This window comes from Ovis canadensis, chromosome 8, assembly GCF_042477335.2.
Source record: "Ovis canadensis isolate MfBH-ARS-UI-01 breed Bighorn chromosome 8, ARS-UI_OviCan_v2, whole genome shotgun sequence".
Lineage (NCBI taxonomy): Eukaryota > Metazoa > Chordata > Mammalia > Artiodactyla > Bovidae > Ovis > Ovis canadensis.
This window is the reverse complement of record NC_091252.1, coordinates 48,896,180-48,911,608: the sequence shown is the minus strand read 5'-3', so window position 1 is coordinate 48,911,608 and position 15,429 is coordinate 48,896,180. Positions and strand designations below refer to the sequence as shown.

Here is a 15,429-nt window from a genome sequence, read left to right as displayed (position 1 = left end):
CTAGTCAGAGGTACATAAACAACATTCAGTTTTACAGAAAAAGTAAACTCCAAGTATTAAAGCACATGAAAGCAAGCACTCCTGGACTTCCCTGACAGCGCAGTGGATAAGATTCTGCCTGCCAATGCAAGGGACATAGGTTCAATCCCTGGTCTGGGAAGATCCCACATACCATGAAGCAAATAAGCCCATGTACTGCAACTATCTAGCCCACATGCCTAGAGCCTGTGATCCGCACCAAGAGAAGGCACCGCCATAAGAAAGCCGAGCATTGCAACAGAGAAGCCCCCATCTGCCGCAACTAGAGAAAGCCTGTGGAGCAACGAAGACCCACTGCAGCCATAAATAAATTAATTAACTTTAAAAAAAAGAAAGTGTGTGTGTGCCCTAAACCAACTGTGGAAACTAAACTGACCACCTTGCCTCGTAAAGTCTCCTTTCCCATGTCTGTTACTGGCATCATACAAATTCAAAGTTTTCATTATCCTTGATTTTCTTTTACCCAGTCATTGCTGCTGCTGCTGCTGCTGCTGCTGCTTCAGTCATGTCCAACTCTGTGCGATCCCATAGACGGCAGCCCACCAGGCTCCGCCGTCTCTGGGATTCTCCAGGCAAGAACACTGGAGTGGGTTGCCATTTCCTTCTCCAATGCATCAAAGTGAAAAGTGAAAGTGAAGTCGCTCAGTCGTGTCTGACTCTTCGGTGACCCCATGGACTGCAGCCTACCAGGCTCCTCCATCCATGGGATTTTCCAGGCAAGAGTACTGGAGTGGGGTGCCATTTACGTTTTATCAGAGTTTTCATGAAACTGTCTCATATATGCCCTTCTCCTAAATTTCCATTATTGTCATCTTTGAGTCATCTTTGTATCCTCCATACCTGGCAACTAGCTAACATGTTAACAGGTAAGTAACATTTTCTCTTATTTCTTCAAAATGAACTTTTACCATTCAGCCAGGTTAATCATTACTTTCCAGATAATAAATTTATTTTCACAGAAAGGTATTTGCTCATGTTGCCTCTTCACACAATGAAACGTCTAAATTACAATCATCAGCCCATCTTTTCTTCAAGGACTAACTCATACTCCATGTCTTTACATAGATATTCTTATAAAATTATTTTCCAAAATTATTTAAAGATTCTTCATAATATAGCATCATTAAATATATATACTCTCACATATTTAGCATAAATAACCATTTCTAATACTTGTTTCTAATATATCAGAGAAAATTAAAAACACAGACAGAAATACTTCAACAAATACTTCTTTTGCTGTTTAAATTTACTTTAACTGGCAGAACTTTTAAATAAAGATTTTATGTCAAGGTCTAAGTACACTTTTAAGTCTCCCAATAAATACTGCAAACTATTTTCAAAGGAGCTTATGCCAACAGCATATAAGAATAGCCACTGAAAGCATCCTCTATTTTTATGTATATATTTATTTATTTGGCTGTACCAGGTCTCAGTTACAGCATTCAGGATCTTTGGTTGTGGTATTCCCTGACCAGGGATTGAACCCAGGCCCTTCCTTGGGAGCCTGGAGTCTTAACCACTGGACCACCAGGGAGTTCCCAGTATTCTCTGTTTAAAAAAATAATAATCTCTAAATTCATAGTGACCCATATCTCTGTGACATAATTTATAATTCACTGTTAATAATACTTAAAATGTTTTCATATATATGCTTATTGATCATATCAAAGTTTCTTCCTTCTAGTATATTGTCAGTTCATGTCCTTGCCCCAATGACTTATTGATACCTATGTAAAAGTTGACTACAGCAAAGCATTTAGGAAACTGAAATATACAAAAGACTGTGAAACTCAGGGAAGAAATCTGAGCCAAGACTATAGAAGTCATCGACATACAAGTACCATGATGGTCTTTAAGCCAAGATGGGAGCAAGATAGGCATACAGCACCAATTTCAGGAGAAGGGAATTTTGGCAATTTCTACTTTTAGGAATAAAAGCATAAGGCAGAAACTCAGTGGGGATTCCAGTAAACATATCACTGACAATAACAGCAGGAACTTTTACAGTTAACAAAACCCTTACAATCACCCCATATTTGCGAGATTTGCTACTTCTCTCCTGAACACTAGGAATAAAACCCATCAAACATATAAAGAGACTCTGAGTATTTGTATCTAGCGACAACCTGAAAGTAGGAATAGAGAGACTGGCCCCGCTGTATAACCAGCCTTGGGAGGCAGGGAAAGAGTTCAAGAACACAGCAGGGTGTGGCAGATTTGAGGAGGAAACGAGAGCAGGATGAGCATTCTCACTCTCTGTGACAAGGCAGAAGAGCAAATTTGAAATGCCCGCCTAGATTAAGAAGTGCTCCTAAAGTCTAAATGCAAAAATCTTGAGGGTTTCTAACAATGGTATTGATCTGAACACTCTACTGAAGATCCAGGCAGTTCAACAGAGCTAGCTGTACAGGAACAGAAGTATGAAACATTTAAAACCATGTTTGTAGGGAAACGCTTTCCTAACTTTGGACAGATTGTTTCCAAGAATCCTGGGGTACATGGCAGAAAGTATGAGAAAACTCAGACTTCGGTTTTGCTCATCCTTTTGTTGCTGCTGGAAAATGACATCAAGTGATGTTGGAGGTTTTTCTCATGTCCAAGAAGCAAGGACCACTCAGGACCCTGTGAAATAACTGCCTGCTCTGGTTCATAGCACATGTGGACAAAACCAGCCTATTTTATTGTTTAGCTTCAATGAGAAGTTTTTATGAAGCTTAACAGAAACACTGAAAATGTAATATAGAAATCACCTCTGCCAGGTCCTTTGCAATAAATAAAGACACAGACAAAACATGTTCTTTATGCAGAGCTGGACCTGTATTATAATGCAAATTACATTATAAAATTACAAATATAAGCTTGAAGACAAGCATTGATTAGAGCAGAAATATTCTATTGAAATAATGTATTAATCTACTAAAGTCTCCCCCCCCTCTCTCTACTTTGCAAAATGGACAAGGTTAAGATGATACTTTAAAATGACTTCCTTAACATTTCTAGCATGTTTAAACATGTAAGCATTAATGCTATTTTAGTATCACTTTTGCTTCTGACTTTAGATAGTGTAAATATTGTATAGTTATACATAAATCATAAGTTTAAATATGATAGCATACTTAAAGTAGAATAATATCAAATCATCAGTTTTTAGAAATATTTTTAAATGTCTAAACATAAAAAAATTCAGGTATCATTAATTATATTTTATTTTGATTTTTCTTGATAACCTAAAAAGTAACTAAGAAAAGTGCTAAAAAGATGAAAAATTATTTTATAGGTCTGTGGCCATTTAAATTAACATTAACTATGAGACCAATATAATTGATTTAGGGGTATCTGCACTAAAGTGAATTTTTGTTTAAAATTCTACCAGAACTAGACCATATTATTTTAAAGTTAGAAAAATATCTATCCAATAAGAGAATATATCAATATATTTTTTAAATTGTAGTATAATTGATTTATAACATTAGTTTCAGGCGTACAACACAATGATTCAATACTTTCATAGGCTATAAAATATTATTACAAAATAATGACTATTCTAAAATATTGGTTGTATTTCCTATGCCAAAATCTTTCTGTTTAGAAAACTAAAGCCTGAACTTTAAAAACTAGTGAGTGAAAGCAAGCAAGCAGATACAAATAAACGCACATGTGCATGCCCGTGTACACGTAATACACACAAACATACACACTTACACATAATTTTCCATGAGACAGCCCTGACTCTCTTAATCCTTTAGACCCAGAGCTGCACTGATGAGATTAAACTGCTCTAAGTCATGGCTTCTGTAGTCTGCACATTTATATGCTAACTTTATCTGCCCATACAGTATATTTCTCTACTAGACAAATCTGACAAACAATTATTTTAAATCTACAGTCGCATGTACAGAATTTACTGTGGAATCCCCATCAGACTGTGCTTCATCTGCACTTGAAGCACTTAATTCCGGGGTGGTATCAGCATTCTCTTCACCAGTCCACTTATTTTTCCTTCTCTTGATTGTACTGAATGCCTACTATGTGTCCAGTGCTTGGACACCAGACACTCTGTCTCTGTAACTGCTGACCTGCTGTTACCCACTGAGAAAGTCTCTCTAGGGCTCCCAGGAAGCAGCAGCTGGACAAGAGAGGAAGAGAGATGTTTATCAACAGAAAGTGGAGAAAGCAAGTTTTCTAACATATTCAGGTTGGAAGCTAGGCACATAGATGCAAATTACTTCCCTGTATCCAAAATTTTTCCTGGTTACTAAGTACATCTAGTAGTAGCACAAAGAAAGATCTCTTGCCAACACTGTTTCATTTTACCAGCTGAAAGTGAAAGGAGAGAATAAGAAAACAAGAATAAAAGTAAAGTATTCTAAGAGGTATACTTAACTCACCCTGTGTTTCTCAGCCCGCCACTACTGGGCACTAACAAACTGGCATCTGCTTAAAAAAGAACCAGTAGAGGGTCTGATTATTTCGGACTTAAATGACAAAATCATGCTTCACAAAGTCAAGGGGACTAGATCATGACCAATTCGTGAAATCTCTGCTTAAGCAACTTCCTTTGGCAGCAAATCCTGTAACAGCCATTTTCTTTCTCCCTGCTGTCTTTAAACTTCAAAACTATATAGTGAAAATGCTTTCAACACTCAAGAGTACCACTAAATTTTAACCCCAAATAGCTTTATTCCAATCAGTTTTTTAAATATGACCTCAATTTCTCTTCTCTTTTTCCTGTCTCTCTCTCTTCCAATGTGTAACCCTGCACTTGCCTTTTTTCTGACTCTTACATAAGCATCTATTAAGATCTTATCCTCAGGACCAGGACACTCTATACGATTTTCTTTTCTCTTGGTAGAACACTAGGCAAGAAGTCAAAAGACTCTGAGATCTTACAGGACTACTTGTAACTTTCCCACTTCACTCACCGAATATAAGAAATGTAATCAGACAAAATGGGGAAAGATTGCTTTTCAATTTTCTGGGACACATTCATTTCCCATTAACAAATTCTTGAACTACTCCAACACACTCTCTTACTTGCTAAGCCCTAAGGTGGAAATAAGGGCTTCCCAGGTGGCTCAGTGGTTAAGAAACTGCCTGCAGTGCAAGAGACTCAGATTTGATCCCTAGGTCGCGAAGATCCCCTGGAGAAGGAAATGGCAATCCACTCCAGTAATCCTGCCAGGAAAATCCCATGGACAGAGGAGCCTAGTGGGCCCCAGTCCACAGGGTCACAAAGAGTCAGAATCAGGCATGAGCGAGAGACTGAACACACACATACACGCACACATACACATGTAAAGCTGCCAAATGCTCTTTATTTGAGATTCTGAGCATGCTAATTTCTCAGTATAAACTTGGGTTTCTTTTATGAAATGACAGTGATGAAAACTACATTGGTAGCAAAGTAAATAATCTGGCAACACTGTACCAGTTCTCTTTTATTATCAATATATTATGTCTACCAGTGGACTAAAGCTGACTTTCTCTTCTTACGCTCAGCTTATTTCCTGGTAGTTCCATGCTCATACCCCAGATCTGCAACCTTCTATAGAGAACCGCATGGGCTCCCAGAGCCTCTTCATCAGAGTGGCAGGTCTCTGGAAGACTTCCATCCCCCTCCCATTCCCCCAGCTCACAGCCCAAGACAGACCAGCAGGGGTGTCCGAGTCCAGCTCCCTGGCAACTCAGCCCCAGGCTGACTGGGACTTCACAGGACACTGCATCCTTGCCTTCTTCCCTTCCTTACAGCACTTTCCCTGCTCCCTTCCTGGTTTCTCCAGGAGCACTTTCCTAACAAACCCTTGGCTGAGGAACAGTCTTCTCAGGTCTGCTTCTGGGAAACTGGATCCAAGAGCTCTATGAATTCCCAGAGCTTGTGACCCCTCGACAGCTTGTTCTCTCCACTCTGGGACTTGTCTCACTTCTTGGAACACCAGGATTTCACCTCATGATTCCGCTTCTGCACATGCTGTTCTCACTTCACCTTTTCTATCCAAATTAAAGCCTTACTCAACCCTCAGTCCCAAGGAAGTCACTTCCTCTGGGAGGACTTCTCTGAGCCCCACAGACTTTCCTCTGTCAGCACAGGCACCCAGCAGTACCCCAGCCCTTTTCCAGGCTGGCCTGTAAAACCCAAAGAACAAGACTCACATCAGTCCAGCCCTCTGTTTTGTTCCCAGCAGTGAGTGGGCAGAGAAGGTGTTCAATCAATGTTTCTTGACTGTCTAAAGATTCACCAGAATGCTAACATTTACTAAATCTGGGCAGAAGAATTGGGTTTTTTTAATACAAATTGTGGGGTATTTTCTAACAAGTTTTTTAAACAATGAAACTGACTTCATAATCAGTAAAAATTTTAGGCCCTTTTTTATCCTGCAGTAATATATATTAGTTATATTCTTTTCCTCAAAAATGAATGGTGTTTTCTGTGGAATAAGGCTAAAAATCAGTTAAGCAAAGTAGACTTATATCTGTAAATATAAAGTTGTCATTTTCATCACAATCACACACTACAACTCTCAGCTAGGAACCCAAGAGCATGATTTATAGTCATCATCAGTCATGCAGAAATTAAGTGTTATATCTTATCCAGATACTGATTCATCTTTTCAAGGAAAAACTAGATAGCTTTGTAGGAAAGAGGCAGAGGATGAAAGAATCCAACAAAACAGTTTTCACATAAGCAAGCATCCTATTCAAAGAAATTCAAAGCATCCCCTTTCAGAAAAAAGAAAAAAGTCTGTATAATAAAGGATACTGGTTTTCTGTGTTTTAAAAAACTGATTCATTAATAACATTGTTGACAATGAATTATCAAACTTGTTCTTATAAGAATGAATAAAGATTATACCAGCAGTGTCCAGCTTGAGCTGAGCTGTATTCTGTATTTGCTTCCTGGTAGCCTGGGAGGTGTTCCTTGGAGCTGAGGAGACAAGGACCTCTTCTCAACTCAAAGGGAGGAGTGTGTTAAACCACACCAGATCTGTGCCTACTCCTCCTCCATGGGCAGTTGAGCTCCTATAGTTTTATAGGTGCCCACAAACTGCTCTTGGCCTAGAATAAGCTTATAAGGGCAGAGATTTTTGTCTATTTTGTTCATTGTTCATTAACGTACCGCAACAGAGAACAATGCTTAGTACATGGTAGACACTCAAATATTTAATGAATGAATAAATGAAACAATATAAAGATTTAAAATTGGTAAGATCAACAGTAATAGAAAATGGACAAATATTAATAACATGATAGTTCAAGGAGAAGGAAATATAAATGGCTCTTAAACATGAGAAAACATTCAACCTCAGAGATGATACAAGAATTTTAACTTAAAGTTAACATGAGATAACATTTTTCACCTACCAAATTAACAAAAATGCTGAAATTTCTTAAAACACTCTACAGGTGAGGCTTTGGTAAAACACACATGCACGTACACTGCTGGTGAGAATACAAATAGGTAGAGCCTCCTTGAAGGGAAGTCTGGCACATTTGAACACTACAAATACACAGACCCTTGGCCCAGCAGAATTTCTCGCAAGTTACCTACATGCATGCTTGTACACATGCAAAGTGACTCAAGAGCAAGGTTATTCACTGCATTAACACTAATAATAGCAAAGTATGGAAACGACTGAGAAGCCATCAATAGGGGAGTGGTTAATAAGTTGGCATATACATATACTGTCCATTATTTGCAACTGTAGAAAAGAATAAGGAAGCTCTCTTTGCATTTATATGAAAAGATCCAATATATACCACTAAATGAAACAAATCAGGTGTAGAACAATGCAAACAGTGTGTTTATTTTTGTGTATAAAGAAAAGTAAAATGAATATATTTGTATTTGTTTATATCTGCATAACAAAACTTTGGAACAATGCAAAGGAAATGGATAAAAGTGGTTTCTTTGAGTACAGGGTGGATCCTAGGCACATGGAGAACAGGGTGTAAGAATGCATTATGTACTTTTTAGATTACTGAATATAATTACCTAGTCAAATAATTAGATTCTAAAAAATCAGGAGGTTGAATTACAGAAACAACAGAGGAAGAGAGAGGCACCATGATGCAAATCAATGATGTAAATAAATAGGTTTTTAGGGAGAATGCATGAACACTTAAGGCAGCATTTATTTTTAAATGAATATACTTGTTACAAAAACATCCATTTAACATTAAAGCTAATCCCCGAAGGACCTCCTCTAAAGTATTACTCTGTAGGCTGACTTTGAGTTAACCAAAGTGTTTAAAAGCAATAACATGATGCCTGTTTGAAAATATGTTAGAAATCATATTTCCAACTAACTTCTCAAATTGGCTCATGTTCCAGTTAGTTCAAACCATGCTCTTCATTTATAGTAAACTCACACATAAATCTCACAATCCATGATTATTATGGGGTGAGGTATTATAGGTATAAAGAATGCATTAAATTTATCTGACCCTTCTTTCCCTATCAGAAAAGTAAGGGAAAATTTTAAAATTTGAATTTGTTTAAATTACCTAAGAGAATGCTTTCAATGAAAAAAGACCTCCAGTATTGAAACCACCACCATCTTTCAGCGATAAAATGTGGTCATTAAAAAAAAATGAGTCTTACCTGACTTCAGCCGGTGGACCTGGGGAATAGGGGTTTGCAGAACAAGCTAGAATTCTAATGACTGCTCCAGGATGATAGGTTTCCAGAACGTGAACAGCTGTAGGATACACCTGTTGTTCAAAAGCAAGTTCCACATAGTCTTGGCTCTGGAAATTTGCCGGTGTCCTCTTGAATGGCACAGGAGCACTGGGACACTGATCCCACCATGTTCCGTAAGTTCGAAACACAGCTGTCTGAGTAAAGTCACCGGAACTCGGAAATACATTTGGGACACCTGCTAAGTTCCACATGGTATAGGACATGCTATTCTCACTCCCATAATGGGAGCTGAAATCCACTACCTCTTTGGCATACTGGACCACCTCTGCATTTAGAGGGGAGGTCCGGCTGTTTGATTCTACAGTTCTATGGCTGTTCATTATTTCTCCTCTTGTAGCCGTCCTGGCTCGGCGCCGAAGGCACATATAATAAAACATAGTCAGAACTGTTAACATGGGAAAGACTGGTGACATCTAGGTGTGAATTATGAAGCTTCAAAAGGTCAGGTGTCCTCAGTAAGACGCATGAAATCTTTGAAGGATGTTCTAAAAAAATGAATGGCTTGGTGAAAAAAAAATAATTTAAATAAGTAGAGAAATGCATGGATAAGGTAACAAACAGGCTTTTTACCCAATGTAATTTCCCAGAATGAAACAAAAAAACAAAAAATTCACTGTAAATGTGAACCTCTAAATTATCTATCTAATGTACTTTTAAGAAACCTGAATATTGAAAATGTATATAATTTTATGCTATATGGGAAGCAAAACTGATATTATAAGGCAATGGAAGACATACAACCCCAAAAACCCTATTTTGTACAAAATTATAACTATCCTTCAAGAAATACTAAGTCCTTGAACTTTTAAAATTAAAATTATTTAAAATATATGGCAAGCCACTAAAATACTGCTGTAAATCCAAAAGGATCTTAGGCATTTTATAACTTCACATTTTAACAAATGATTCCCTATTGTTAATTATGACTCACTTCTGAACATGCTAAGTACAGATTTCACATTATGGGAATATAGTTTTCTAGAGCTGACAGTTAATCCAGACCAACTAAATTAACTGCCTTACACATCACAGATCACCAGACAGCGTTTAATTTATTATAACTCCCAGCATTATTTGTGAGGGCAGTCCATGGCTGGCTAGCATCTGGTTGGTTGCCAGCTCCTCTTAGAAATCACTCACCCTAGACAGATCGGTCACAGGATACACATCGGAAACGCAAAGGTTGGCACGCATCCATGTGGCCTAACAGGTACACCCTGATTTCAGGTGCAAATATTGAAATATGACATTCTTTTACCTGTAAGACAAGAGTTTTAGAAAATATGTTTTATTTCTAACTTAGGAAGCCAAATATCCCAACAAGATTATTATCACAGAGAAACAGCTACTTACTAGATACAGAACACTCAAATAGAACAGTCACGTTTTTCTGAATTGCATGGACAATTTTGAATAATTAATATATTTTTAAAATTTTATGATAGAATATAACACAAATATTATAAATGAACTCTTTCTATATGAAGTTTACAAACCCATAGCTTATGGGTCAAACCATGCCAGCAGATATGCTCATGCTAAGTGCTTAGCTGCTCAGTCATGTCTGACTCTTTGTGACCCCATGGACTGTAGCCCACCAGGCTCCTCTGTCCATGGGACTTCCCAGGCAAGACTACTGGAGTGGGTTGTCATTTCCTTCTCCAGGGGATCTTCCCAACCTAGGGATTGAACCTGAATCTCCTGCACTGCAGGCAGATTCTTTACCATCTGAGCCACCAGGGAAGCCCAAGGGTAAGACGTGTCCCTGGGTGGATATACCTTAATAGGACCAAATAGTGATTTGTAAAATTGAAGAAGTTTGTAACTTTTAATAGTCAAGAAGACCCTGTGAGAAGAGGCCTGGGCTTCCCTGGTGGCCACTCCTGTTCTCAGCCAGCTCTCCTAGTTCACGACAGACCTGGCCCCTGTCTGGACTGACCAGCTAACCTCTTGGCTACACAAACAAGGCAATCAAGCATACTCATTTTTCTACTTATGAAGCCTTGAGTTTAACCTCTCCTAAGTAAAAGAAGGAAAATACAGCAATTTTTCTTTAGTAGAGCAATGTGCCAGCCTTTCAAAACAGTACACAAAGATTATAAAACATTAGACATCTCTCCTACCCAAAACCTCTCACGGCTTTTTGTTCTTACATACCAGATACAATCTAAACCTCTTGGTTTGACATTTCAAGGCTCTCCTCAAGCTAGACCCGTTTCTTTACATCTAATGCAGTCAACTCTGTCACCTGCTAAACGTCCTTCATATTGTACTTTAATCTCCCTGATTCTACCATTCCTTCCCCACCTCTTTATTCCGTAAGTAGGCTTATTATCTGGCACCACCTTTGTATCAGCTATGTACTCGTTTCCACAAGGGCCTACATTAGGACAAAGTTTCTTGGAGGAAGGAATATAGCCAAAGACTTCATTTATCAAAGCACTCAGTACACAAAATATGACACATGTTGACATAAAGATGATGAGATACCAGCATCTTCACAGGTGATGCTAGCGGTAAATGACCCCACTGCAATGCAAGAGATGCAGGAGACAGGCTGGATCCCGGGGTTGGGAGATTCCCTGGAGGAAGAAATGGCAACCCACTCCAGTATTCTGGCCTGGAGAATCCCATGAACAGAGGAGTCTGGCAGGCTGCAGTCCGTACGGTCACAAGGAGTCAGATACGACTGAAGTGACTTAGCACAGCACATACAATGGCACCTTCTGCCTCTCAGTCCTGGCCAGATCCAAACACACTGAAATGCTTGACAAAATATAACCAGTAAAACAGGAAATAAAGGGCTGAGTTAGAAACAAGTGAGGAAAACCTACAGTTGTGAGAAACAAAGAGGAAAATCAAAGAGCAGACAATAGGAACTGAAGCTATGACTCCGGGAACCCATTATAGGTCTCAGTGGTTGTAGTAAGAGGACTTTCAACACCCATGCAGAGAGGTGACTTCAAGCCACAGGTCCCATTTGGAAGAATCTTCCTAAAGCCAAAATTCAGGAGAAATCACCCTATCTGTGAAACCAGGAACATGAAAGCTTAGCTCACTGGCCAGGAAGCCAAAGGATACTTGACATCAATGTGGGCAGTGGGGAGAAAGTCAGCGGAGGGAAGTCAGAACCCTGTTAGGCAAGTTCCACGCAGAGCATGGGCCTAGATTCACACTGCCTTCACGGTTGAGAATCGCTATACCATCCCCAAGCCAAAAGATCTAAAAAGAAACAGTAGTCCTGAACTGGCAGAGGCAGATAAAGCCTTACAAAAGACGCATCACAGCACAAACTTACAGACCACAGTAGAAAATGAACCACTATGACGGTCGGTAGGCAGACTCACTAAATGGAAGAACCTGCACCCTAAGAGCAAGACACAACAGAACACTCTGGACGAGAATTTTGGGGGGAAAGAGGAACAAAAGCATGTATTGAAATAAATAAGGTACTTCTGCAACACATGTTACATGTTCTCGTCCTGACAAACCATGAGTCAATGAATCAGATTCATCTCAGGACAGACAACACGGAGTGCTGAAGTATAGGATGGGTTGTAAAGGTGGGGAAAATAATTATTTAGAATATCACCTCTTTATTCAAACATTCCACCCACCACAAGGATAAATCTGTCAAAGAAAAAAATTTACCAATGCACAAATATCAATCAAATCTTTAACACCAAAACCTGAAATGACATAGCTCTTTCTTTTACCACTTATATTTTACTTCAAAATAGGCCCCTAGGTAAATTAAGAAGCATAATTTCCCAAAGAAGTTACTTGGCCCCTCTCTTTCTTGAAAGAAAAAGAATTAATGCAATAAAATTAAATTGCAAAAGTGAAATTCAGAAAATCCCACTCGATTGACATCTCAGCTAATTTGGGAAGACTGTGGGTGTTTTATTCCTGGAAATCTTCAAGGGAAGGACAGAAACCTATTTGTCAGGGTGGATGGATGGGTTTGACTCTATAATCTTCAGATATCACTTCTCCCTCCACAGTCTATCAGTTGAAGCAATGGAGCTCCTTTTACTTTCTTTATAAAACTGTATTTATCAGAAAGTAATAGTTTTATAAAACCAAAGAAACCTCTGCAAAACAAGATATCATCATTCATGTGAACTTGCACAATCATTCTTGGCAAAAAGATTGAGACAAATTCTATTTGACCTACTGAACCACAAACTTTATAACTGCTTCCCAGCTGGCTTTTACCATCAGCTTATGGGATAATATCAAAAGCAGCAAGACTGTCATGTGGGCAATATCATTTTTAAGCTGGTGTTAAGCAAAATTTTGCATTGCAGCAACATACATAAAGATGAGTTATAAATATACATATTATATGTGAGAGTTATAAATACATGTATTATATATGTACTATAAATATATGTATGCTCAACAAGCTTCGGTGTAGAAAACATGCTTTATTTTTTTCAACTATGGATAATAATAATCTACAGGGTTTAATTTTCTGTGAGATAAAGCTATACTGACAAAAAGAAGGCAAGGCACTAGAAAACCTAATATATTTATTCTTTTACCAGCCATAATATTTAGAGAAATATAATGCAGCTAACACCTGTTTGTTTTTTTTAAATAAACATGGCATAGAAATAGAAAAGGAAAATGTACAAATCCATTGTTAACATCCTTCACTGATTCTAAACTCCTTCCCAGTCAACTAAGATGACACATAACAGTATCTGGGGGTGAGGACGAACATATGGAGAAGAAAGGATAGCTCACTCTACTTTTCCCTGGGAAATGAAGCTGAAAAAGGGAATAGAGCCGCAGTTTCAGGACTCATGTGGGCAGCAGCAACCAATACACAAGTTCAAATTGTCCATGTACTGTCTGGACTTCTGCCAAGGCATTGAGGCAATTTGTGATAACCAATGAATATCCCAATGGGCAATGAACCAAATGCGAAAGATACAATAACTCCTCTTTAGGAGGAGAATGGAATTCAGAGACAAAATGATTTCCGCCCCCCAGATGCAAGTAAACAAATATTAGTCTGGTACACTAAATTTGTCCAAGAGGGTGACTATAATATACACCTTTGGGGAGACATTTTCTTTGCCAGTTCATTCAAAAAACTACATTACTATTAAACACAACATATAAAAACACTATTTTCCATTTAACAAAAATGTCTGAATTAGAAATACAATGATCTTTATTCATTTAATCCAATAACTTGTCAACAATGATTACAAAGTAAGAAATTCCCCACAACACACTGAACGCTTATACTAGCACAATCAAGGAATACAAAACAACAGCCATTTTAACCTGTATCAGGAGACTTTCATACTCCTTGGGAAACAACTTGCTTTATGCGACATCATTTTATTATTATAATACAACTTTATTTTTAACCTCATCTTTCATATTATAAAATGTTTAACAAAGTTAAATAATACAATTACAGAGAAAGCAATAACAGCGGAAAAGAGAAATTAAGAGGTATAGACAAGGGAGAACATATGTTTACTACTGAGATTTGAAGTGAGATGGGGAGCCGATGAGGCGGAGAGAAACAGGATGGCAGGAGCTGCAGAGAAGAGGGCAGAGGAACCAGGAGGAAGGAAACGGGGCTTTTCATGAAATCAGCAAAAGGAGGTAACTTGCGATGAACGGGAAAGCTTAGGTTCATGGTACAGCGGAAGAACCTGGAGAACAAGTTTAAAACCCCGCAGAGGATTCTCAACTTATTTTAAAGTGAAAAGATATGGGAAAAGATAAAAAGGCTAGGCAAAAAGGCACAGTCCTACACTGAAGGCAAGTCATAACAATAAGTACTTGCAAAATAGCCCACAGAGACATATCAGCGAAGTGACAGAAAAAAAACTGAGAGTTTCGGCAGCCTTGCAGGATGTTACAAAATGTCATAGAGGGTGGAATGTGGTAACAAATCCAGAAAAAAAGCTGAACTTTAAATGCTGTCATTTCTGAATCCTGCTGAAACTGATCAAGAGACACTCCTTTGAGGAAAGGACTTTTCAGGTTGAGTCTAGAAATCCAGACATAGCGGAATGGAGGAAAATATCAGTCAAGAAAAGAAAGGGGTTATATTTGAACTTGGTATAGCAGCTGACACTCCCAACCAACCCTCTTCCCCTGGCCTGCCCTCTGTAGGCTTCCACGCCATCACATGCTCTCCTATCTCCTCCTGCCTTTCTGGTAACTTCTGTGTCCTCCCTCAGGATCGTCTCTCCTCATTCTTTTAAAATATTTAAAGGTTCCATTAAAGGAAGGCTGTCTTTTTAATAACTTCCCACTTAGCTTGGCCTAGTCTTCTCCCTGTGTCTTCCACTTCATACACCCACCCTTCCTACAGACCTACCAGAACACCTATCACGGCTCAGCTGCACCTGTACTTTCATACCTCAGCATCTCCAGGTCTCCCACTGAGGCTATGTGGTTCTGAAATTCCCTTACTCTTCCTCTGTTTGACACCCTCTTACTCACCTATAAAGTTCAGACCTTATCCACTACTCACTTTTTCCTTGCTCTTATTTTTTGTGTGCATTTCTTACGTGTGTATGCTCAGTCACGTCCAACTCTTTATGGCCCCCTGGATTGTATGTAGCCCACCAGGCTCCTCTGTCCATGGAATTTTCCACACAAAAATACAGGAGTTGGTTGCCACCTCCTATTCCCGGGGCGGGGGGAGGAGG

General features: G+C 38.7%; 1 protein-coding gene across 2 annotated transcripts in view; it reads right to left on the bottom strand.

Moving 5' to 3' along the window:
- The window catches only part of FBXL4 (F-box and leucine rich repeat protein 4), a 74,206-nt gene that overhangs the window by 42,411 nt on the left and 16,366 nt on the right, over positions 1-15,429 (bottom strand). The window contains exons 2-3 of one of the 2 annotated variants that reach the window (XM_069599223.1): positions 9,881-9,998; positions 8,642-9,241 (exon numbers count right to left, since the gene is read on the bottom strand). In XM_069599223.1, the coding sequence (XP_069455324.1) occupies positions 8,642-9,153 (512 nt within the window). In that variant the 5' untranslated portion in view covers positions 9,154-9,241; positions 9,881-9,998. The remainder of the gene's footprint in view (positions 1-8,641; positions 9,242-9,880; positions 9,999-15,429) is intronic. The other variant, XM_069599222.1, reaches the window with a different exon arrangement.